The sequence below is a fragment of the Microcaecilia unicolor genome, chromosome 6 (genome assembly GCF_901765095.1).
Source record: "Microcaecilia unicolor chromosome 6, aMicUni1.1, whole genome shotgun sequence".
NCBI lineage: Eukaryota > Metazoa > Chordata > Amphibia > Gymnophiona > Siphonopidae > Microcaecilia > Microcaecilia unicolor.
The window spans coordinates 25,159,475-25,186,723 of NC_044036.1; the positions used below are offsets into that span (position 1 = coordinate 25,159,475).

Sequence of the window (27,249 nt, forward strand, 5' to 3'; positions counted from 1 at the left end):
CTACAGATCTCTGCTAAGTCTTGCAGGATCATTAAGCACCCAAAAGAATATATCAGAGAAATTTTTTTTAATGTAGAAGCATTCTATGTCATTATTATGCACTCATCATGGAAAGTGAGCCTTTCAATTTATAGACGGCAATGTCTGTTCACTGATTCAGTGTGTAGATTGTAGGAGACCAGATTGCAGAGGAAGTCTAAAAGAGTTATGGTTCACCTATATAAGTTACTGTCTCCATCTGTGACTGACAGTTGCTAAATTTCCTCAAGGCTTTAGCATATGAAACAAAAGAAAGTAGGACAGATAATCAGTATGACAAATCAGAAATGTGTGATATGACTGATTCTAGCAAATCAATTCAAAACTTTCAGCCTATGGAACAGTAGTTGCTTAAAGTCCTCAAACCCCTTTGCAGCATAGTACTAAAGGAAAATAAAGGCATATCAATGGGATATTCTAAACATGAGTCAATGAATAGAATCTATGTATATTTTCTTTGTATTTTTATGCTGATTAAGGTTTAGGTATTTTTGTAAGTCACTTTAATTGCTCTGGTATCTAAGAATGAATCTATGAATAATAAATTAATTGACAGCATGAGTCTCATACTCAAATACATAATTGAAAAGATAAATATCTGAATAAAAAAGGAGATCGTGAGAATGAAATGTCTAATTACAATCATCTCCCCCCTACAGTTTACTAAATAAATTATCTCAAACTAAAATGGACTGGAATAAAGGGATGGTTTTCAGCTGCTGTCATTTCCCATTATGTAACTAATGAACAAACAAACAGCAAACATTTTTGGAAAATTCAAATAATCCTATAGAACAAACATACACAAGTCTTTGCAAATAAAAACGAAAGCAAAAATCAAACTTTTCAACACTGAGAGAAATGCTGGCAACAAGGGGACATTAATGTTTAGATTTATTAAACTCCTGATATACCACCTTTTAATAAAAAAACAAGCAAAGTGGTTAACAATCAAGTTGTGTCTGAATAAGAAAAACTACATTGCAAGTGTTATTTTCCAATTCATGCTTCTGCTCCAGTGGCAAGTTGGAGTCAGAAATGCTAAAGAATGAGCAAATAAGAGGGTAGAATCTAATACTGCATTAATGGCCCAATTAAATGCACAGAAATAAAAGTGAAAAAGAAAAGGCGATACCATTTTACTGAACAATATATTTTTGACTAGTATTCAGGAGTTTTGTTTTTTTTTTGTTACATTTGTACCCCGCGCTTTCCTACTCATGGCAGGCTCAATGCGGTAGGCAATGGAGGGTTAAGTGATTTGCCCAGAGTCATAAGGAGCTGCCTGTGCCTGAAGTGGGAATCGAACTCCTCAGTTCCCCAGGACCAAAGTCCACCACCCTAACCACTAGGCCACTCCTCCACTGTTGCTACTATTTGAGATTCTACATGGAATGTTGCTATTCCACTAGCAACATTCCATGTAGAAGTCGGCCCTTGCAGATCACCAATGTGGCCGCACAGGCTTCTGTATGTGTATGTGTATGTGCAGGACATCAGACTCACAGAAACAGAAGCCTGCGCAGCCTAGTGGAATAGCAACATTCCATGTAGAATCTCCAATAGTAGCAACATTCCATGTAGAATCTCCAATAGTATCTATTTTATTTTTGTTACATTTGTACCCTGCGCTTTCCCACTCATGGCAGGCTCAATGCGGCTTACATGGGGCAATGGAGGGTTAAGTGACTTGCCCAGAGTTACAAGGAGCTGCCTGTGCCGGGAATCGAACTCAGTTCCTCAGTTCCCCAGGACCAAAGTCCACCACCCTAACCACTAGGCCACTCCTCCACTGACATTTAACTCTCCCATTTGCAAATACAAAACAGAATAATCTGCATCCCCTCTGGACCTGACAAAGGGAGTGTTAAGTCTTGAAATCTAGTTGCTCTCTCTCTCTTTTGTTTATTGATCTTCAGGTCTGCTCTTACAGAGAAAGCCAGGAAATACTGCATCCTAACTTCAGTGCTGAAGAAAGTAGAGGACACTGAGGAGACACACTGGGGTCAAGTCATCTGGGACTATATAAGTATGCATGGTGAGTCCCTCAAGATACTAGGATGGGAAAGAATTAAGGGATCTTGTAGAGGAAAAATACAAAATAAATTCCAAGATTATGACTGTCATCGTTTACTGAGTGAGATAGCAAGGTAAAAGGGGACAAGCCTGCTGTTTTGACTAAATCTACCTTGTTTGACATAAGAAGTATGATGGAAACATGTAAGTGAGAGACGGTAAAGTGATTTAGCAAGGCCTGCATAAAGAACTGAAACAAGATAAGAACACTGGTATTGCTTTCTTTTCTTTTTTTTATTACAATCAAGTAAACAAAATCTATGATAAAACATTAGTTCACAAATGACAATGAAATGTTGTATAATATGAACATTTGTAAACATCACCTAAACCAATGTCACACTTCTTGGCACAAACTCTTTGTACAAGAAAATAAGCAGTTGAATAGAACAGAACAAATATGTATAAAATATTGCCAAGCACATAGGCAACCTTTTCTAAACAGTCATTAGAGGAACCAATCATCATGCAAGGATCCCCCGTAAGCAACTAGGGCCTGTACATTTATCTTGCAAAGCACTTTCAATTCTTATGGGCTTTCCTGTAACAGACAGCTAAACCAATGCCTGGCATCCAGGAAAAAGCCTGTACAAAACATCGTGCATATCATGTGCTCTGCCTGTAGTGGAAATCTGTAAAACTTACACGAGTTAGGGGACATGTGGGATAACAATCTCTCTAAGATGAAGAGGTAATTCATATTACAGAACTCTCAGAAATAATTTGTGCACAAATTCAATGCAATGAACAAATATCTTAGTTTTAAGAATATAATATAATATCTCTCTCTATATATATATGCGTTATGTATATAACAAAGTTTGAGGTCACTATTTTTGCAATATAAAAGTTAGCATAACATGCACAGAGCTGGCATCTCTAGACAAAACAGAAGTTTTCCATCACAGACAATCTTAATTGTTTCCAAGTGGCCTTTAATTGGAATTGATTCTCAGGTCTGTTCATGTTTTCCTGTAGATTATTTGCATAAATTATTACTGGTCAGAAAATCATTTTTGTTTAATGACTGAATTGGAAGAGCCAATCGAGTGATAAAAATTTTGAGTAAGTTTGATGAATGGATAAGAAACTGGCCTACATAAAAAAAAATTGTATTGATCTATTCTGTTACAGATAGTGATTAAATATTGGGGTAACACATTAAATGAAAGGAAATAAACCCTGGAAACCACGGTGGGAAATTTTATCTTTCTTTAGGAAAAGAATTTGTAGAATGGAAGATGCTTTAGAGGGGACTTTAAAAAAGCTGATTTCAATTCAATAGTAAATCGACTTGGAACACCACAGTAAACTAAAGCATTATCAACAGATTATGACATATCACCCTACACAGGAGGGGGGTCCTCAAGGCTCCAGTTTTCTAGGTAATTAAGCTATGCAAATCAACCTGATTTTCAGTCTGAATATATTCAAATATTTCTGATGAATATTTATTATGGTGATCCTGAAAGGAAGGCATTTTTGTGGCCCTTAACTACCAGTAGCTTATGCCTTAAACTAATGAGTAAGGAAAATAACTACCAATAGCTTTAGCAATTGCGCAGGAGGTTTCTGGAAACCTATTTTATATATAAAAGGCACACAGGTGCATATGCTGCCTTATAAAACAGGTGCAACGTATATGCCTAAGTGGCTTTCCTGAATACAAGTGCTATCTAATTGTATGAGTAACACTGAATAGGTACAACCAATTACTGCTGCATTAACCTGATCTGAAGGAGACAATTATATAAGCTAAGGTTCCCCAACCTCTCCTGCTTAGGTGCCCTGTTCCAAAATTACCCTCTGTATCTATTGTTAAAAAAAAAAACAAAAAAAAACACGTTTTTTATTAATTGGTATAACTTCATCCATTTTCTCATTTATTTTTCACAGGAAAGGAATTGTTTTGACCACTGTGTCAGTAAGTGCATTAACAGATTTGTCTGTGTCTTTCAGATGAACTACAAGGAAGCAAGTTATGCAGCTCAGCTAGCTCTGTGAGTGCAGTACTTATCTCTAAAGAAAACAAATCAGTCAATTTTAGATTGAAATCCTTGCTATGTCAGATTTGACCTACCTCTAGAACATTATTTCCCAACCAACTGTGCAACGGCACACTAATGTGCTTTCAGACCTGATCAGGCGTGCCATGAAAAAATTACCACCACTGCCAGACATTCAGGTCCAGACTATTGTGTACTTCTACTTTCAGCATCTCAGGAGATACCAGTGGCAGGACCAGCTCTAGGTTTTCTGCCCTATCCCAAGCAAACAATTTTTTGCTTCACCCCTCTATGACTATTTTCTTGGTTTTTACCTATGAATGCAATTTTTTTTATGTGCATCAGATAAGCCTTACACATGTTAATTTGCTGGTTAATATGCATTAAATCTACTTTGTATGCACTAAGCGAATGCTACATACCTGTAGAAGGTATTCTCCGAGGACAGCAGGCTGATTGTTCTCACTGATGGGTGACGTCCACGGCAGCCCCTCCAATCGGAATCTTCACTAGCAAAGTCCTTTGCTAGCTCTCGGGCGCACCGCGCATGCGCGGCCGTCTTCCCGCCCGAAACCGGCTCGAGCCGGCCAGTCTCGTATGTAGCAAAAGAGAAACAAGGGAAGACTCAACTCCAAAGGGGAGGCGGGCGGGTTTGTGAGAACAATCAGCCTGCTGTCCTCGGAGAATACCTTCTACAGGTATGTAGCATTCGCTTTCTCCGAGGACAAGCAGGCTGCTTGTTCTCACTGATGGGGTATCCCTAGCCCCCAGGCTCACTCAAAACAACAACCATGGTCAATTGGGCCTCGCAACGGCGAGGACATAACTGAGATTGACCTAAAAAATTTACCAACTAACTGAGAGTGCAGCCTGGAACAGAACAAACAGGGCCCTCGGGGGGTGGAGTTGGATCCTAAAGCCCAAACAGGTTCTGAAGAACTGACTGCCCGAACCGACTGTCGCGTCGGGTATCCTGCTGCAGGCAGTAATGAGATGTGAATGTGTGGACAGATGACCACGTCGCAGCTTTGCAAATTTCTTCAATGGAGGCTGACTTCAAGTGGGCTACCGACGCAGCCATGGCTCTAACATTATGAGCCGTGACATGACCCTCAAGAGCCAGCCCCGCCTGGGCGTAAGTGAAGGAAATGCAATCTGCTAGCCAATTGGATATGGTGCGTTTCCCCACAGCCACTCCCCTCCTATTGGGATCAAAAGAAACAAACAATTGGGCGGACTGTCTGTTGGGCTGTGTCCGCTCCAGGTAGAAGGCCAATGCTCTCTTGCAGTCCAATGTGTGCAGCTGACGTTCAGCAGGGCAGGAATGAGGACGGGGAAAGAATGTTGGCAAGACAATTGACTGGTTCAGATGGAACTCCGACACGACCTTTGGCAAGAACTTAGGGTGAGTGCGGAGGACTACTCTGTTATGATGAAATTTGGTGTAGGGGGCCTGGGCTACCAGGGCCTGAAGCTCACTGACTCTACGAGCTGAAGTAACTGCCACCAAGAAAATGACCTTCCAGGTCAAGTACTTCAGATGGCAGGAATTCAGTGGCTCAAAAGGAGGTTTCATCAGCTGGGTGAGAACGACATTGAGATCCCATGACACTGTAGGAGGCTTGACAGGGGGCTTTGACAAAAGCAAACCTCTCATGAAGCGAACAACTAAAGGCTGTCCTGAGATCGGCTTACCTTCCACACGGTAATGGTATGCACTAATCGCACTAAAGTGAACCCTTACAGAGTTGGTCTTGAGACCAGACTCAGACAAGTGCAGAAGGTATTCAAGCAGTGTAGGACAAGAGCGAGGATCTAGGGCCTTGCTGTCACACCAGACGGCAAACCTCCTCCATAGAAAGAAGTAACTCCTCTTAGTGGAATCTTTCCTGGAAGCAAGCAAGATGCGGGAGACACCCTCTGACAGACCCAAAGAGGCAAAGTCTACGCTCTCAACATCCAGGCCGTGAGAGCCAGGGACCAGAGGCTGGGATGCAGAAGAGCCCCTTCGTCCTGCGTGATGAGGGTCGGAAAACACTCCAATCTCCACGGTTCTTCGGAGGATAACTCCAGAAGAAGAGGGAACCAGATCTGACGCGGCCAAAAAGGAGCAATCAGAATCATGGTGCCTTGGTCTTGCTTGAGTTTCAACAAAGTCTTCCCCACCAGAGGAATGGGAGGATAAGCATACAGCAGGCCCTCCCCCCAATCCAGGAGGAAGGCATCCGATGCCAGTCTGCCGGGGGCCTGAAGCCTGGAACAGAACTGAGGGACTTTGTGGTTTGCTCGAGATGCGAAGAGATCCACCAAGGGGGTGCCCCACGCTTGGAAGATCTGGCGCACCACTTGGGAGTTGAGCGACCACTCGTGAGGTTGCATAATCCTGCTCAGTCTGTCGGCCAGACTGTTGTTTACGCCTGCCAGATATGTGGCTTGGAGCACCATGCCTTGACGGCGAGCCCTGAGCCACATGCTGACGGCTTCCTGACACAGGGGGCGAGATCCGGTGCCCCCCTGCTTGTTGACATAGTACATGGCAACCTGGTTGTCTGTCTGAATTTGGATAATTTGGTGGGACAGCCGATCTCTGAAAGCCTTCAGAGCGTTCCAGATCGCTCGCAACTCCAGAAGATTGATCTGTAGATCGCGTTCCTGGAGGGACCAGCTTCCTTGGGTGTGAAGCCCATCGACATGAGCTCCCCATCCCAGGAGAGACGCATCCGTGGTCAGCACTTTTTGTGGCTGAGGAATTTGGAAAGGACGTCCCAGAGTCAAATTGGACCAAATCGTCCACCAATACAGGGATTCGAGAAAACTCGTGGACAGGTGGATCACGTCTTCTAGATCCCCAGCAGCCTGAAACCACTGGGAAGCTAGGGTCCATTGAGCAGATCTCATGTGAAGGCGGGCCATGGGAGTCACATGAACTGTGGAGGCCATGTGGCCCAGCAATCTCAACATCTGCCGAGCTGTGATCTGCTGAGACGCTCGCACCCGCGAGACGAGGGACAACAAGTTGTTGGCTCTCGCCTCTGGGAGGTAGGCACGAGCCGTCCGAGAATCCAGCAGAGCTCCTATGAATTCGAGTCTCTGCGCCGGGAGAAGGTGGGACTTTGGGTAATTTATCACAAACCCCAGCAGCTCCAGGAGGCGAATAGTCATCTGCATGGACTGCAGGGCTCCTGCCTCGGACGTGTTCTTCACCAGCCAATCGTCGAGATATGGGAACACGTGCACCCCCAGCCTGCGAAGTGCTGCTGCTACTACAGCCAAGCACTTTGTGAACACCCTGGGCGCAGAGGCGAGCCCAAAGGGTAGCACACAGTACTGGAAGTGACGTGTGCCCAGCTGAAATCGCAGATACTGTCTGTGAGCTGGCAGTATCGGGATGTGTGTATAGGCATCCTTCAAGTCCAGAGAGCATAGCCAATCGTTTTCCTGAATCATGGGAAGTAGGGTGCCCAGGGAAAGCATCCTGAACTTTTCTTTGACCAGATATTTGTTCAGGGCCCTTAGGTCTAGGATGGGACGCATCCCCCCGTTTTCTTTTCCACAAGGAAGTACCTGGAATAGAATCCCAGCCCTTCTTGCCCGGATGGCACGGGCTCGACCGCATTGGCGCTGAGAAGGGCGGAGAGTTCCTCTGCAAGTACCTGCTTGTGCTGGAAGCTGTAAGACTGAGCTCCCGGTGGACAATTTGGAGGTTTTGAGGCCAAATTGAGGGTGTATCCTTGCCGGACTATTTGGAGAACCCACTGATCGGAGGTTATGAGAGGCCACCTTTGGTGAAAAGCTTTCAACCTCCCCCCGACCGGCAGGTCGCCCGGCACTGACACTTGTATGTCGGCTATGCTCTGCTGGAGCCAGACAAAAGCTCGCCCCTTGCTTTTGCTGGGGAGCCGCGGGGCCTTGCTGAGGCGCACGCTGCTGACGAGAGCGAGCGCGCTGGGGCTTAGCCTGGGCCGCAGGCTGTCGAGAAGGAGGATTGTACCTACGCTTGCCAGAAGAGTAGGGAACAGTCCTCCTTCCCCCAAAAAATCTTCTACCTGTAGAGGTAGATGCTGAAGGCTGCCGGCGGGAGAACTTGTCGAATGCGGTATCCCGCTGGTGGAGATGCTCTACCACCTGCTCGACCTTCTCTCCAAAAATATTGTCCGCACGGCAAGGCGAGTCCGCAATCCGCTGCTGGAGTCTATTCTCTAGGTCGGAGGCACGCAGCCATGAGAGCCTGCGCATCACCACACCTTGAGCAGCGGCCCTGGACGCAACATCAAAGGTGTCATACACCCCTCTGGCCAGGAATTTTCTGCACGCCTTCAGCTGCCTGACCACCTCCTGAAAAGGCTTGGCTTGCTCAGGGGGAAGAGCATCAACCAAGCCCGCCAACTGCCGCACATTGTTCCGCATGTGTATGCTCGTGTAGAGCTGGTAAGACTGGATTTTGGCCACGAGCATAGAGGAATGGTAGGCCTTCCTCCCAAAGGAGTCTAAGGTTCTAGAGTCTTTGCCCGGGGGCGCCGAAGCATGCTCCCTAGAACTCTTAGCCTTCTTTAGGGCCAGATCCACAACTCCAGAGTCGTGAGGCAACTGAGTGCGCATCAGCTCTGGGTCCCCATGGATCCGGTACTGGGACTCAATCTTCTTGGGGATGTGGGGATTACTTAGTGGCTTGGTCCAGTTCGCAAGCAATGTCTTTTTCAGGACATGGTGCAAGGGAACAGTGGACGCTTCCTTAGGTGGAGAAGGATAGTCCAGGAGCTCAAACATTTCAGCCCTGGGCTCGTCCTCCACAACCACCGGGAAGGGGATGGCCGTAGACATCTCCCGGACAAAGGAAGCAAAAGACAGACTCTCGGGAGGAGAAAGCTGTCTCTCAGGAGAGGGAGTGGGATCGGAAGGAAGACCCTCAGACTCCTCGTCAGAGAAATATCTGGGGTCTTCTTCCTCTTCCCACGAGGCCTCACCCTCGGTGTCAGACACAAGTTCACGGACCTGTGTCTGCAACCTCGCCCGGCTCGACTCCGTGGAGCCACGTCCACGATGGGGGCGTCGAGAGGTAGACTCCCTCGCCCGCATCGGCGAAGCTCCCTCCGCCGACGTAGTCGGGGAGCCTTCCTGGGAGGTGGCCGCAGTCGGCACCGCACGCGGTACCGACGTCGGGGACCTCACCCCGGGCGATGGGCCAGCCGGCGCCACGCTCGACGGTACCGGAGGCGCAAGCACCGCCGGTACCGGAGGGGTAGGGCGCAACAGCTCTCCCAGAATCTCTGGGAGAACGGCCCGGAGGCTCTCGTTCAGAGCGGCTGCAGAGAAAGGCATGGAGGCCGATGCAGGCGTCGACGTCAGAACCTGTTCCGGGCGTGGAGGCTGTTCCAGGCTGTCCAGAGTGGAGCGCATCGACACCTCCTGAACAGAGGGTGAGCGGTCCTCTCGGTGCCGATGCCTGCTGGGTGCCGAGTCCCTCGGCGACCCAGAGCTCTCGGTGCCGACGCGGGGAGGAGACCGGTGTCGATGCTTATTCGATTTCTTCCGAAGCATGTCACCGGAGCTCCCCGGCACCGATGAGGAGGACGTAGAATCCATCCGTCGCTTCCTCGGGGCCGAGGTCGAAGCAGGTCGATCCCGGGGGGGCTGTACCGCAGGAGCCCTCAGGGTAGGGGGAGACCCACCCGAAGGCTCACCACCACCAGCAGGGGAATGGACAGCCCTCACCTGCACTCCTGACGATGCACCACCGTCCGACGACATCAGGAGACGAGGTCCCGGTACCACCGACGTCGATGCAGCTATCCGATGTCTCGGCGCCGATGCAGAGGGCCGATGCCTCGATGCACTCGATGCACTGGCGTCTGGACGCTGATGACGTCGATGCACTCGATGACCCTGGTGCCGATGCCGACGAAAGGCCCGAGAACAAAACGTTCCACTGGGCCAATCTCGCTATCTGAGTTCGCCTTTGTAACAGGGAACACAGACTACAGTTCTGAGGACGGTGCTCGGCCCCCAGACACTGAAGAGTGCCTATCAGTGAGCGAGATTACCCGGGCGCACTGGGTGCACTTCTTGAAGCCGCTGGAAGGCTTCGATGTCATGGGCGGAAAAATCACGCCGGCGACATCAAAATCCGAAATGACGAATTTGAGCACCAAAACTTTAAGGGAGAAAAATCTCGACCGAGGCCGAAAAGAGGCCTACCCCGACGACGAAAGAAAACTTACCGGGGCAAAAACTGGAAATACGGGAAGGGGCAAACGAAACCCAAGAGGGTTTTCGGAGCACTTTCCGAACGAAAAGAGAACTTTTCCGAAGAAAAACACGTCGATTAAGATAACGGACGCGCGAGGTCGACTCTCCGGGGCTCGACACGGCAAAAACACAGCCGTACTGAGTGCGGACGAAAGAAGACTGGCCGGCTCGAGCCGGTTTCGGGCGGGAAGACGGCCGCGCATGCGCGGTGCGCGCGGGCGCGCAAGAGCTAGCAAAGGACTTTGCTAGTGAAGATTCCGATTGGAGGGGCTGCCGTGGACGTCACCCATCAGTGAGAACAAGCAGCCTGCTTGTCCTCGGAGAAAAGGTTTTATGACATCTTAATCAACTGAATGGGTGACGACAAATGGCACATCCCTAGTCTTCACTTGTCAAAAATAATGGCCAAAACGCCATGCCAAGAAATGTGGAGAGTCTTGCTTTGCTGGTGTCTTCAGCTGGTGCTGATCAGCAGTGGCTCTTACACATGCCAGAGCTCCGTTTTTAGTACATGTGTATTCCTACTTTCCTCTCTTTCTCAGATATCACATGAGTCTTGGAGCATGGGAATTAACAGGCAGCATATGTAAGGCATGAATAACCAAGCCCTCTTTTGTGCAGTATACACACTGTACAAAACTACTCCATCGCCTGAGCTTCACCTGAATCTTCTTAAGCTCTAGTGGGGCTCTTCGGTGTTTCCCTAGCTTTTCTTTTGGTCATATTAATCCTTTCCATGTCCACATTATCTACTCCATGGAGTTTCTGTGTTATGCACTTTTGTCAATATAGGTGTGCCTTGTGTTTGAAAGGGTTGGCAACAAGAAGCTTCAAAATCAACAGGATCACACAGTCACAACAGTCAACAAATGTACTGTGTCTTCTTTATCTGCTCTCATACTAATATTTTTTTATGAACAGAAGGATGGCAAGCAATTATAAAGATCTGAGGGGTCCTTTTACAAAGCCGCAGTGAAAATTGGCCTGTGGTAACGTGGGCGCATCTTTTGGGCGCATGCTGGGCCACTTTTTACTGCGGCTGGGAAAAATGCCATTTTTTAATGGGCGAGCACAAAAATTAAAACTATTGCGTGCTTATTTACGGCCTAAGCCCTTACCACTAGCCATTGCCTTAGTGATAAGGGCTCACAATTACCCGCACAGTAACCACGCAGTGCGTGCCAACGTGGCCATGCTGCCAATTACCACCAGGAACGTACCCTGCAGTAGAAAATAGACAAATATTTTCTACTGCGGGATTCAGTGTGTGCCAAACTCAGAATTACCGCCAGGTACTGGTGCTACCCCGACGGTAGTGACAATCTAGCACGCGTTACTCGTACATTAGCCTTCCAACAGCTTTGTAAAAGGACCCATGAATGTCTGGCTCATTCTAAATAACACAATGGACTCCCTTTCAATGGACCTACACAGTCTGAAGGGTAGTGCTTGGTGCCCTTCTATTCACAAGTCCATTTTAATACTGTGAGAAGAATGCACAGCTTTTATTGAGCCAAGAAAGTTTAAGACACATGTTGGAATGTGCATTATGCTGACCATAATATGACTTGAAGTCCCAAACTGATTTTTTTTTTTTAACCTTAAAACTGCGAGATCAGCAGCCTGAATTACTGAAGCTGCTACTGAAAGTTCAGATTTGTAGAAACTATAAAACCCTTCCTAAAATAAATGCCTATTTGTACAGTAATACAATACAATACCCTCCACAAAACAGCAGCAATACACCATACGTAAACATTCTTCCCATAAATAATAATGTGATAAAAATGGCTTCTTTCATTCTATTTGAGGGCTTTCAGAAAGATGATGGGGCTTTTGCATCTTATTTTTTCCAAAGACTGTTTATACTTACAGAACTGAAGTTAGCAAAATTTCCTGATTCAACAGCCTCTTTACTGGAAGTTGTGGGGGCAAAGGGATCAGAAAACTGATCTGCTTCAGCTTCTGTATGAACACTGCTGCTAGGAATGAAAGGCTGAAAGGGATCGTTCCTTTTACAAGAATCAGACAATTCAAGTTTGTTGACCGTAGGTTGCTTTCCTAGAGAAAATGGCAAAATAAATCTAGCCAGTGACATACAAAATAGATGGAATTAAAAATAGAAATGCATATCAGTTTCAGCAAAATGTAAAAAATACACACGTTTTTTTTCAAGTCTTATGATTATCTAGCAGTTTATTTAGCCCAATTTTTCTCAAAATCTTCACCTGATAGAAAATAATGATATGCCTACTTTAAAAGACCCCATAAACTTGCAAGTTACATATGAAAAAAAAAATTAAGCCAAGGACAGGACAGCAAGAACTTTTGCCAATCTGAATCTCTAAAATAAATAAATAAATAAATAAATAAATAAGAGAGAGAGAACTTATGGGATTCAAGAAAATATATATAAAAAACTTCGAATAAGGCAAGATCAAACATAATTGTAAAGTGCATTTTATGAGCAGATAAAATTGATGTGTTTGTGGAGAGCTTAAATTAGATCCTACATGAGAGCAGAATATATCTGGATTCTTAACAGACTGCATCGTATACTCAGACTCAGACCACCAGCTTTAGTCTCTCTTTTAATCCATTTGCGGAAGCACAAAAAAAGATAAAGATATTTCATCTATGTACAGCTCTACATATGAGAGCCTATATTTTATCTGCAGTAATTCAAATAATAAACATGAAACTAGAAAAAAATTATTACTGGAGTGGCCTAGTGGTTAGGGTGGTGGACTTTGGTCCTGGGGAACTGAGTTCGATTCCCACTTCAGGCACAGGCAGCTCCTTGTGACTCTGGGCAAGTCACTTAACCCTCCATTGTCCCCATGAGTGGGAAAGCGCAGGGTACAAATGTAACAAAAATAAAATAGATACTATTGGAGATTCAACATGGAATGTTGCTACTATTGGAGATTCTACATGGAATGTTGCTATTCCACTACTACTACTACTTAACATTTCTAGAGCGCTACTAGGGTTACGCAGCGCTGTACAAATTAACAAAGAAGGACGGTCCCTGCTCAATGGAGCTTACAATCTAAAGGACGAAATGTCAAGTTGGGGCAGTCTAGATTTCCTGAGTAGAGGTGTAGTGGTTAGGTGCCGAAGGCAACATTGAAGAGGTGGGCTTTGAGCAATGATTTGAAGATGGGCGGGGGGGGGGGGGGGGGGGGCCTGGCGTATGTGCTCAGGGAGTTTGTTCCAAGCATGGGGTGAGGCGAGGCAGAAAGGGCGGAGCCTGAAGTTGGCGGTGGTGGAGAAGGGTACTGAAAGGAGGGATTTGTCTTGCGAGCGGAGGTTACGGGTAGGAACGTAAGGGGAGATGAGGGTAGAGAGGTAAGGAGGGGCTGCTGATCGAGTGCATTTGAGAATAGCAACATTCCATGTAGAATCTCAAATAGTAGCAACAGTGGAGGAGTGGCCTAGTGGTTAGGGTGGTGGACTTTGGTCCTGGGGAACTGAGGAACTGAGTTCGATTCCCACTTCAGGCACAGGCAGCTCCTTGTGACTCTGGGCAAGTCACAACCCTCCATTGCCCGCCGCATTGAGCCTGCCATGAGTGGGAAAGCGCAGGGTACATCTAAATAATCTTCTTTTCTCAGATATCTCCTCTCAAGAGCCAAGCCATAAAATAAAAGGTAGCAGGATTGTCCATTATCACCAGCCCCTGCAAAGACAGACCTTTGTGCTGAAGAAGCCAGAGAGGCTGATCTATGACTAGACAAAGTCAGCAAAAAAGGACTCTGAGGCCACTTTGGTCCACTAGAATGCATTTCGCCCAGGCAGGTTCACTGTTCCTCACTAGACGTTCCAACACTGGAAGAGGTGACAAGACACAGTAACTCTTTTCGTGGCCAAGTTTGAATCAGTGCATCTATCCTTCTGCTTCATGTTCATTCCGTGATTAAATATCCGATCACGGGAAAAGATTATACACTTAGACACAACACCAACTGTGAGTCAGCACGAGTTGTATATTGCATTAAATGTCCTTGTTCAAAGTGGTACTTTGGACAAACAAGACGCAGTATTAAAGATTGCATAGCAGAACATTTAAGCAGTCTTAGGAATCAGAAAAAAAGATGCTCCACTGGTATCACACTGGGCAGAATTGCATCATAAAGTGACGGATTTGAGGTTTGTGGTATTAAATCAGATTCCAGCTAATATGACAGGAGACATTGCCTCTATCCTGATTCGCAAAGAAAAAAGTCTGATCTACCAATGGCAAACCGTCACCCCACGTGGCCTAAATAGAAAGACTGATTGGTTGACTTAATAAGTTTGAAGAGCTTGAGTGATACGTCACTATAGAAGCATTGCGCATGCACCGGCGTCCTGTCGGTACAAGGTTGGAAGCTGTTGAGTCTTGCAACAGGTCAGCTGGAAAGTTATATTGAAAGACTCTGATTCATTTATGAGACTAAGTTACATAGTTATCTAACTGAAATTTACTTTATGTGACTATACATAATGATTTTTTATTCTAGATACTAACATGGTTCCCCTGAGGACGCTTATGAGCGAAACATGCCAGCATGTAGGGAACCGGCGACAATAAGACACCGAGTGATGGACTTCAATCCCGGTTTTAGGGAGAAGTGCATACTATGATCGCGTTTTTAGTCACACTTCGGATGGGGATCCCCACAGGACGCTAATTCATCTATGACCACAATCATTCCTGAAGAGCTAAGTAGAACTGTCTGTTTATAGGTTTTTTTCAGTTTCACATACCATTGTGATTGTAACAGCTTGAAAGATCAGTCAATAACGACATTAGGAAAGGAAGGTTGGAGTGCTATGATGTTATAAGGGGTTCATAGCGGTAATATACTGCAAATCAGTCCTGTGGGACACACCCCCTCCACTGAGCACTATTCACATATTAAAAAGAAAAAAATATAGATGTTCACATTAGACACCATTTATTTTAGGATTATTTTAGGTTCGTTTAGAAGGTTTCTTGTTTGATATTTAACAATATACAAGTGAAACCGGACGTAATTGTTTACCCCAGGAGCTTACACTATTACATTTTTAACTGCCAGACCTGTGACTATTCTTCTAGTGTTTGGAGATCTATTCTCATGGTTTCTGTTCCCTCCGGGGTATCCAAACTATTGGCTTCTTTGTGTCATGCACATATACATAAATTCCTACATACATTCCAACACTATTTCCCCCTGTTCTATGTCTTTTACATGACCTCTCAACCATTTTCTTACCATTTCCACCTATGAGAGTTTTCTTATAAAATTAAGTGTCCTATGTAAATGGCAATGCCAATCTTCCTAAAACAACATCAGTGCTCTTACCAGGTGGAGGCGGACATGGTCTTGTTGGTGTTCCAGTTTTTGGTGGCAATGCAGGAGGGACATCTTCAGTTTTGGCTGCTTCCTCTTCAAATACATTTTTACTACTAAATTCATTGTTGATAGATCCTGGTGTAGTTGAAGTAAATAGATCTGCAGTGCCACCCTATTTTTACAGAAAACAGAAAGATATTGAATTAAAAAACACGTTTCTAATGAATACAAATTTAGGTTTTATTGTGCAGTACATCTTTGTCACAATACAATTAAATGTATTTTCAGGGTTGATATTCAAGCGATTTAACCAGCCAGAAATGGCTCCTGGCTAATTAAATCACTTGTTCAGGGCTAACTGGTCATATTCAGTGGCACTGAACTGGCTAGTGACGCTGAAAATGTCCAGTTACCGCTCAAATCGGAACCGGCTATTTTGGGGGTGGAGTCAGCACCTGGCTGCAGTTAAGTGCTGATATTCAGCACTTAAGCGGCCATGGTAACCACAAAAATAGGACCACATAAAAGTCGACCCTATATTCACCATAGCCGGTTAAGGGCTGAATAGTACACTTAATCAGCTATGTTTCCGCTTTTCTGTAAACCTGGAAGTTCAATGCCAGAGCCTGGACATGGCCTGGCATTGAATTTCCGGGGATAATGCTGGCAGCAGTCAGCAAAACACTGATCACTGCAGACCGAATATTGGATCCTTCAGGTTTTTTTTCAATATTACAAATTAGATCTTTTACTTCACAAAAGAACAAATAGAAAAAAAAACAGAAGTTCAAATACATGCACTAATTCCCCATCTTCATCAGACCTAATTCAAAAAGGTGTGATAAGGTGTTAAAATGCATGTTCTTTACTGCAGGCCCCATTACGTTTCCAGATCTATGCAGATATTTTCTCTTAACGTCATATACACCTAGTTAATCCACACAGAGATAATTTAACTTGACCCCAATGTATAGGACTCCAAAAATGAGGGTGCAAGAGTGTGTTTTAAGACCCATAATGGAAATATTGGAAACCTCTAGGAAACGCTGTAATGGCCAGTGAATCTCAAGGCTTTTTCTCTAAGAAAAGTTCTTATATCCAGCTAGAACAGTTGGTTTTTGGTGCTTGAAAAAAGTTCTGCAAAATGTTTTGTTTGAAAGGGTTATCATTATTGGAAGACAGACCCAGGCAGGTGTTTTGCAAAGGTATTTATGTATGTATATATGTATAATCACACAGGAGCTTTGAAATGTTGATGGATGAGGTTCTGCCAGGAAAATGGTATAAAGTAACTCAGCATCGTATACAGAAACAACCCTATTTCGGTAAAACTATAGATAAAAGGATAATGGACCAGGGCTTGTAATTTACTAATGCAGGGAATGGATGTGATGTCAAGATAAGAATATCAGAGCTCCCCTATTGGGTCAGACCAAAAGATCTATCTATCCCAGTATCCTGTTTCCAACAGTACTTGGCAGAATCCCAAGCAGTAGCAAATTTTCATGCTACCTACACCCCTGGGATAAGCAGTGGCTTTCTCCAGGTCTACCTTAATAGTTTATAGACTTTTCCTCCAGGAATTTGTCAAAACTTTCCTAAACCCAGTTACATTAACTGCTTTTACCACTTGCTCCGGTAAGCAGTTGCAGAGCTTAATTATGCTTTGAGAAAAATATTTTCTCCTACTTGTTTTATCTGTACTATCATGTAACCTAATCTAACACAGGGCTTAATTAGTCACAGAATCCCTGCAAAAGATTCTTTGACTTACAATAAAAGATAAACCTAAACAAAATAGGGAAAAAAAAAACCAATCTACTGTAATAAAACTCACCCTCAACGTTCTGAGGACACTGACGTCAGTGAAGCCAAGCCCTGACTGCCTTCAAAAAGGTTCGAAGGTTCGTGGTGGTGAAGCCACCAAAATCGCTCCGGGCCCCGCCCTCAAGGGCGGAGCAATGGCAGAACAACAAAGGGGTTGGCAGGGAGGGAGGCAGGGGGTGGGAAATCGCTCCGGGCCCCGCCCTCGAGGGCGCAGCAATGGCAGAACAACGAAGGGGTTGGCAGGGAGGGAGGCAGGGAGGTGGGAAATCGCTCCGGGCCCCGCCCTCGCGTCAAACGTCATGACGTTGGGGACGGAGCAATGGAAGAATAACGAAGGGGTTGGCCAGGGAGGGAGGGGGGGTGTTGGCGACGAACACCTTGCTAGCGCCCGTTTCATTTGATCTGAAACGGGCCTCTTTTACTAGTATATAGTAAAAAGCCATAAATCCATAATATTCACACAATTAACATAAATCAAATAAAAATGTTTTCAATTGCTTCCGAAACTTCATGGAAACTATGTAACTTCATAGAGTGTCCCTTGGTCATTGTACTTTTTGAAAGAGTAAACAATTGATTTGTGTTTACCTGTTCCACTCCACTCAAGATTTTATAGACCTCTATCATATCTCCCATCAGCCATCTCTTCTCAAACTGAAGAGCCCTAACTTCTTTATACTTTCCTCATATGAGACTTATTCCATCCCCTTAATCATTTTGGTTGCCCTTTTCTGTACCTTTCAAATTCCACTATTCCCCTTCATTCTATAATCCTGCACCCACAATTTTGAACTTAGAACACAAAACTGTATGCACAGGTTACAGAATGGTGTCAGTTATGTGTGTAACTTAATAAATTAGGCGCTAATTGGTACTGCTTACCAATAATTGGCTATAACGGGTTAATTGGTGTTTGCCACTAATTTGCAGTTACATGCTTAACTACACTTAGACGTAATTCTAACACTTCAGCATGTAAATCATCCTTTAGCACATTAACTGTTGGGAGTGTGTGAATGTGGGTGGGGCATGGGCAGGTCATGGATGTGCCCAGCACTTACATGCTAAACTGTCCGTTACATGTGCAACTGATAACTTTAGGCATGACCACTTATACCATGTCCAAGGCTGGTGTAAATGCTCACACCTAAATGCTAAGTATGTAAATGTGAACATACACTAGTATTCTACAATAACAATTATGCACATAATCACTGTTATAGAACTTAGTTGCACATACTTTAGGTGCTCAACTCTAGATGATCTGTACAGAATTACCTCCTATATCTTTTTTTGAGATATAGCAACCAGAACTGCACATAATACTCAAGGTGCTGTTTAAAGATTACTTTGATTAAAAAATAAATAAGTAACTACACGTATTCTGGCCTATTCTTTGAAAATATCCACTGCTTGTAAATTGGATTGTGGGGTACCTCAAGGCTCCCCCTTTTATCCAAATTCTGTTCAACATATTTTTGAGTACTTTGCAAACAATTTTATTTGGACATTTCACAGCTGTTCTTTTATTGTAAAAATAAATTTTGTCCCTATCAGGACGACCGTACAAGAAATATGAGCTTTTGAACATTTTCTATAAGCATATTGAAAACTGGATGGCTTCCAATTTTTAAAAACTGAATCCTGAGCAAACAAACTTGTTATGGGTGGGAGGACAGTCTTAAAACATTCTTCTAGCATTGGTATCCAAGCATCTAGTCATTAAAACTATTAAGCATAATATTTATTTCAGCCTTTACCATAGAGGCACAGATTTTGTACTTGGTATGAAAAATGTATTTTTGCCTGGAACATATGAGGTAGAAAACAGCATGTTTTCTTAGGCTTCTATTTCTGGCATCATGATTGTTGCAGTCATCCGTGTCTTGTCGCACAAAGCATCTAGAAAATTGCAATTTTCGAAACAGAAAGATAAATGTTTTTCTGGTTTGAGAATTGCTCTGTCACTCGATTTTTTGGGCGTTTTTCACAAAACGTCCGAAATCAGCCTTAGACATCATATCGAAGGTGCCCCTCCACAATTTCTAAATTTCCAAAGTCCCCTTCAATTTCTCCAGTTGGCATAATGCAAATATATGTGTGATATTTTGAAAATACCCAAGGAAGCTCTTCTTCCGATTGTGAGAACCCAGTATTTAAATTTGTTGAGCATTCTGTAAGTAATGACCATCAGCCTGGTTTAGCAAGTGAGATAAACGCGATTGATTTTCTGGATCATAAATAGAGGTTGTAACTCAAAGTAGTACTCTGGTGGCAAAATTTGGAAATGGACCATAATACAGTTCTTCATATTCATTTTCATGCAATGCTTGAAGTCTTGGCAGCCATCTTAAACAAGCGGCAGCACAGCGAAAGGATCAGCAGCAGCTGGCAAGAAAGTGTGGGAACCTTTCGTGCCCAGAAGCAAGCCACTAGACCACCAGGGTGATGCGTAGGGTGATGTGTAGGGAGGCCATCCAGGGCTGGAGGAGAGGTAAAAGGGAGGGAAGGAGTTGAAGACAGGGTAGTCTCTGTTTCTCCTTCACTCTGTTCCATTCCGCGGGAACCTAGCAGGACCTGGGTCCTTCCCTGCACGATCCCCGTGGACCTTGGTCCATCCCAGCGGTATCCGCGGGAATCCTGCTATCCCCGCTCCTGTGCAGCTCTGTACTCTGCATGAACCTGTTTTAAGTTTCATTTCACTCTGTATTGCAACAGTAAAGATGTGCAAACTAGAAGGGAAAGATGGGCTTATCCTACTGAGACAGAGGTCTGGTGAGTTACACTGGTTTGGAATGTAGACAATCATCAGTGATTACCATTTGGCAATCTCCAAAATGACTCTTAAAAATATCAAATGCTAACATCTGTGAAAACCATAGATATTTTTGTAATTTTTCACAGTGCTTTATACTTTCAACATGCATATAAATCACTGCAGTTTACCTTTGACAATACATTGAAGTCAGCGAAACCACTTGCAAATGAATCACTTCCAAAGACAGCAGCAAATGGATCGTCAGTCTCTAAAATGAGCAAATACAGCGAATGGAAGGGGTCAAACACTCAGTTTTATCAGAAAGACAATAAAGCAGTTAAGCTTTGCCCACACGAGTATTTCCTTGGTCTCATATTCTTAAAAAAATGTGTTTATAAAGTATTTCTAAAGAAACCAGAATGTAAACAATAGGTTTAAAATTTCCATACTCTTTGGTTTGAGACTGGACCCACTTTATGGTTAGGACACAAAGTAGAGGAAAAGAAGGGACAGTGTGCAATTCTTGCTGATTTTCTCAGCATTCGGGTAATTAAATGTAAAAACTGCAGCTTTAATGTTCTTTAAACCAAATATCACAGGGTAATTTTTTAATATGTATTGGTGGCATTTTAACGACAATTCTATAATTTAGGGGTGAGCATTATGCATGTAAAAGTCTACAATATTAATACTTAATGTCTGTATATGCATACTTACCCATGCAAGTGCTACCAGGATGCCTATGCAACTTATAAAGTGGGGATAAACACAGGCAGAGCATGGGTGGCACACAGGCTGGGCCTTCTACTTCAGCGTACAACTTACAAAACACAAAGTTACGTACATCCCTGTCGCATATAGTACCGGTGTAATTGTGGGTGAGTAAATGTTAGATATGTGAATACCAGGTTACACTTGTATTCTATAAAGAAACCTAGGTGCCTACCACACAGGAACCCAGTTATAGAGTTGCTCCCTATATATTTAAGGGAGAGGGAAATGGAACTTGATATACCACTTTTCTGTGGTTTTTGCATCTACATAGTATATACAGGTACTTATTTGTACCTGGGGCAATAGAGGAGTGACTTGCCCACAGTGGTAATTGAACCCACTTCCCCAGGATCAAAGACCACTGCACTGCACTACCATTAGGCTACTCCTCCACTCCAACTGTAGAATAGCTTTTAATATTTTAAAAGCAATGAAGATAACATACAAACTGCAAAGAAAGGTCCCATCAATAGGGTCGCAGGTTCACTTTTAAAAACAAACAACTGAATTGTTTTACTGGATATTTTATTCTTTAAGAGACATCCAACTTTCTTCAAGAGCTGGTCAAGTTCAGATAAAGAAATACAACTATAAAAAACTAGAAGGCAATTAGATAAAAAAAAATTGTCAAACCCCGAAGAAAACAACAGTTGCATTACAATCCACATGTAGCTGGATGGGAGCAACTGTGTGATAACACCATATGGAGAAGTTCTATGGCTCTTCATACTGGAGACATCATCTCTTCAGCAGGTAGATGCCATGCTGAATGATAAGCAAGAGAAGCTGGTTTCTGGGAATAGTAAGTTGTTTAAGTACATATATGAGGTATAAATAAAGATGGTAATTCCAGATCTTTTTGTATAGAAAACATGCTGATTTAATAAAAATAATTTAAAAAAATGGAGTTGGGCTCACACCCCTGAAGAAGCCTGAATGTTGTCCACTAAAACCTTGACCCTATAGGGTCCAAACTTAAGTTTTCCTAGCTCTAAATTGACAGTTTTTATACCCAGCACAGATTTTTTGCTAGGAATATAGAGTGTGTGCAGAAATTTGAGCATTTCAAATATTATATAAAAATGGCTCTGGTAGTTTTTGTTTTTATGACCAATGAAAGAAACATTAAGCCTAATCTGCTCTGAGATATTTCATTATTAATCTCTGCAAAGACTTCTGATATATTTTTCTCCCATCCAACTATATGCAATGCAACTGTAGTTTTAGATTAGTCTTCTCCATCCCCCAGAGAAAACAATTTCAGGTAACAGGCCTCTCAGCACCTTCTTACTTCAAAGCCACAGAAAATGGAAATGCTAATTAAAAAGAAATGCATTCCTCCTTTCTCCTCCTCCCTACCCCCCCCCCCCCCTCCCACATTTATCAGATCCAAAGCTATGGGGATCCAGATGCCATCAGCCTTCATTTGCAACAATCTGTGGATTTTATCTCTATTGTAATAGAGCCTACCAGTATTCCTAGTCTGGTCACTGTAGTAACAGACCGGAAGAGAGAAGTCTTTCGGCAGGACTCCTAGCATCTTGCATCATGGGCTCTAAATATGGTCACCAGAATTTACTCTTGCTGATGACAGCAAAGCCCTCTCCCCAAGGACTTTGAACATTGCAGCTTTACAACATCCCCACCTCTGGCCAATCATAATTATGGATGATCCCGTCTGGGAATTGAATTTATTTTTTGTTTACATTTTAATCATTTTTAAGAGAATTTTAAAATCTCTCAGTCATTCTTTGTTTACATTTTAATCATTTTAAGAGAATTTTAAAATCTCAGCCATTCTTAGCTTTAAACCAACAGATCTCCTCTAAATATATTTCCAGTTTGTAACACAAAAACATTCTACTGCTAAATTTATTGCATTTTTCTTTTAACTCTTTTGCCCTCTGCCCTGCCAGTTTATTTGAGCCTCCAATCATGGGACTAAATCAGGAAAACTAAACAAAATACAGCTCAAACTAGATCAAAAGAGGGACTGCACAGAACATTTGCAGAAATCAAAGCAACAAGAATACACTATAATTATTGCTAATGTCTGTTAATTATAGTGCTATGTGCACTATGTGCACTAAAATAAGATGAGCAATGCTTTGAAGTAACATACATAAAGCAAATGATGCAATATAAGACTAAGCACAAGCAATGCTGCTTTCACTTAAGGTAAATTCAGTACCTTTACCAAGTTTATTAGTTGATGAAATAATTGTTCCACCAGGAGCAAACGGATCATTCTTCAAGGCTTCTATCTAAGTAAATACAGCATTAAAAACAATTGTGAGAAAAATAAAGTTTATGTACCAATTTTAAAATCCAACAAACAAAATCTCATATCTTTGATCACTCCCGGTCCTCTACAGCCACCAAAAGGCCAGGTTTCCAGGATATCCATGAGTATGTATGGGACAGATTTGCATACAATGGAGGTGGTAGGCATGCAAATCTCTCATGCATATTCATTATGGATATCCCAAAAACCTGGCCTGTTGGTGGCCCTTGAGGTCCGGGAGTAAAGACCAAGGCCATATATCAAAGTTTAAAATTTTGACAGATCAGTTTCAAGTTGGATAGGTAAGAAAGCTCCACCTATACTTGTCGGTGTCTTCTCTCTGGTTGCAGTGAATGATATTAGAATGCTTATTCTCAGTAGTTTGATTTAGAAGCAGTGGCGTGGTCATGGAGGGAGGGAGCCTGGGCCCCCTCAACTTTGGCTCAGGACTCCTCTGCTTTAAAGGCTGGCGGGGAAGCCAAGCCCCGCCAGCCAAAGAGATCTCCTCCGAGAGTCCTGCCTGTGCTGCCATGGCAACACTTAAGTCAGCAGGTGCCACTTCGACCTCCGATTTCAGCTCACTCGTGCATGCATGGGAGTGCCTACATCAGAGGTTGAAGTACGCTGTTGACGACGGTGGATGAAGTGTGCTGCCGACTTGAGCACTGCTCTGGTAGCACAGGCGTGACTCTCGGAGATCTCTTTGGCTGGCAGGGCTTGGCAACCCCGCTAGGAGTGGCCGAGGAAGTGGCGGGGGGAAAGAATACTTTGGTCCACCTTTGCCCCCCCCCCCCCACCTCAAAATACACCTGGCTATGCCCCTGATTAGAAGCAATAAGTTTTGTAAAGTATTTTGACTGAAGTTCTCTTAGGAGAATGGTATAACAAATTTATAAATAAATAGTACTATGTAAAATGGACTACAGTGGGCACCCTTTATGAAACAGGTCTGCTCATTACATATGGCCCCGTTAATAGTGGATGTGAACTTCAAATAAACCTACTGAAAGTGGACTCTAGAAATGTGTTATGAAGTAGTTGGATGATTCATACAGTACTACAATGTCACGTGAACTTACTGACGAGAGATTGCTGCTGGATACTGTTGTGCTGAAGGGATCAGTGCTTGTAACAGCAAAAGGGTCACTGGGTTGCTGGCTGAAGAAACTGTCAGATGCAAAAGGATCGGAGCCTTTGAATGGATCACTTCCAAAGGGATCTGTGAATAAAATAGTTTGAGTAAGGCAGCATTCTGTGCTTCCTAATATATAAAGTTTATAATGCACTTCCCTGAATTGTGCAAAGCAGTGTACATCAACACAACTATGTAAAATACAGATTACACTATAGCTACTTAAAAAGTATGTTCTTAGGTGCATGTATAAGGCTGCTATATAGTACTGCCCACTACAAAAAAAAAAATAAATAAATAAAAAGCCAAAAAGGACTACGAAATAGACATAGTATATTTTCCTCTACTCTCTCTTCTTCCACTACAAAGGCTATGGCTAGTTGAAGAGCCTGAAGGCATTTAAACTGGCACAAGCACCATAAACATAAGAAAGAACAATTTCTACTAGTTGCACATGTTTCAAGCTTTAAAAGCTGCATCAGTTTAGCTCATTTATAGATGTAATTAGGAGATCAGGTGATGCTAGGTAGTGACAGTATGTGAGCTGCCTTTGTTCCTGGGCCTGCATGCCCCTGACCTGCGCTGCTTTTGCCACCACTAAACAGAATCCAGTGGTGTGTGAAAGGGCCCTGACACTGGGGCTTAAGACCTACCCACCAGAATCCAAGATCACTGATGAGTGAGGAGGTTCAGAAGGATTGGGCTTTAGTGAAAGAAGGATTGCACTCCACTAGAATATGAACAAGGACCTGATGCATCCTTGGGGTCTGCTATACCTACTGCCTACTGCATCATATTGCATACCTAAAGAGGTGAGTTCTAGTGTCTTATTAGCTCCATTCTGGACAATATGGAGCCATTTTGTTATTAGGGCCAGATTATCCAAGCCTCTATTTTACAGCCAATCAAGGACAATATGGATTTCCTTCTGGATATCAAACAAAGGCATATGGAATGTGGGCCCACAAAAGGTTGAATATCCTTGTCTAGGTTCTGAATGGGCAGGGAAGTATGGTAAATTAGTTTAGTTTATTAAGGTACTTGATAAACTGTTGAAAACAATAAAACACTGAATTCTCAAGAGTTTGGATTAAGGAACAAGGATGATTTACTTTATATGCAGGTGAAGCCCTACATTAGCATGCTAAAATAGGCATCACTACAGCTGACCCAATGGCATCAGCTGCAACAGTTCTTTGGAATACCCTGTATCCATAAGGTTTTTCAGGTGGCAAAAAGAAACCTGGTTTTGATGCTTCCAAACAGAAATGGGCAGCTAAACTGAGAGTTGGTGCAGAGAACCTCTTGGCTGGGTTTGTGAAAATCCCATGACGTGTAAGTAATGCAAGAAAAAGTACCAGTATCACATTTTACATAGGGCCAACTATTTCTGAGCTTGGCTGCATCAAGCTACATATGCAAACATATCTAATTGCTAAAAATGTAGTCAAGCAGAGGGGACCTTGGGGCAGCTCTTTTGGATCTGTCCTCTGGTTCAGGGCTGTTAGACCAAGATTTGCAATTATACGAGTGAATTCCAGGGACAGTCAGGTTCAGTCTTCCCCACGGGGGTATTACTAGATTCAGCCAAGACCCTAGGGATTAAAGGAAACCTGCACAAGTATTGAAACTCAAGACAGCCCTTGTGGCTAAAAAAGCCATTCTGCAGTACTGGACTCAAAGTGGAACCTCCAGTTTATTGGCACTGGAGGAATGCTTTTCATGTCCTGGACCTCCACTGTCATAGAGGCAAAATATTATTAGTAGTATGGATAGAATATTTGCAGGCTCTTCCAAGCTGGAATACAGGAGTTTGGCCTTATATACATTGTGAAAGCTGGAGCAGAAGGGAATTTGGGGAGGGGCATGTGATGTGTGTTGAGTGGATGCTTGGTTGTGATGCTTGACCCTGGAATGGGGGGTAGGTGCATTCTTTATGCGCTGCTCATGTCTTGTAGCATCATTGTTATTATTGATTGCCTTGCCATAAAGAAAATTTAAGAAGGTAATTAATCTTTATTCAAAGCAACTGATATACTCAAACATCTGCAACCTTACTGAAATTAAAGCATTTGGTGCATGTAATGCCAAACAGCAACTGTATATAACTGCTTATCTCAGCAGACGTCTTCATATAAAAACACTATATAGACACAAACTTCAATCTTGTTAAAGCAAACCGCCAACATAGGGTTTGTTTGCATGCTGAGCATCCAAATGGCAGATGAAATTTAATGTGGACAAATGCAAGGTGATGCACATTGGAAAGAATAATCCGAATCACATGCCCAGGAAACCCGCTGCTGTACTTTCTCCTTTTCTCTGCAGTACTTGCTGGCTCCACTGTCCCCCCCCCCCCCCCATAGTTCTCTTCTGGCTCCACCTTCCTCTTGCAGCTTACTTGCCTTCCCTCAGGCTGCCTCTGAATTTTGCTTGGGAATCCCCTCCTTACTGAAAGCTCCCTCCAAGCCGTCATCATAGGGGCTTCCCTCCAGCCAATTAGCTGTCTGCTTATTTCTCCGTCTCCCCACAGCTCACATCATAGGGGCTTCCCCCCAGCTGATTGGCTGTTCGTCCCTATGAAATCAGCTGGGAGGGGGGGAACAAGCAGACAGCCAATCGGCTGGAGGAAAACGCCTATGTTGGTAGCTTGGGAGGGGGGGCTTTCAACAAGAAGGAGATTCCCAAGTAAAATCGAGGACAGCCTGAAGGAAGGCAAGTAAGCTACAGGAGAAAGGTGGAACCAGCATCAGAGCTATTTGCTATTAAAAAAAAAAAACAAC

General features: G+C 43.6%; 1 protein-coding gene across 3 annotated transcripts in view; it reads right to left on the reverse strand.

Annotated features, from left to right (window-relative positions):
* The window catches only part of EPS15 (epidermal growth factor receptor pathway substrate 15), a 251,598-nt gene that overhangs the window by 26,352 nt on the left and 197,997 nt on the right, over positions 1-27,249 (reverse strand). For 2 of the 3 annotated variants that reach the window (XM_030207236.1, XM_030207238.1), the window contains exons 20-24: positions 24,414-24,553; positions 23,242-23,314; positions 20,465-20,544; positions 15,701-15,863; positions 12,241-12,428 (exon numbers count right to left, since the gene is read on the reverse strand). In XM_030207236.1, coding sequence (XP_030063096.1) covers positions 12,241-12,428; positions 15,701-15,863; positions 20,465-20,544; positions 23,242-23,314; positions 24,414-24,553 — 644 coding nt within the window. The remainder of the gene's footprint in view (positions 1-12,240; positions 12,429-15,700; positions 15,864-20,464; positions 20,545-23,241; positions 23,315-24,413; positions 24,554-27,249) is intronic. The other variant, XM_030207237.1, reaches the window with a different exon arrangement.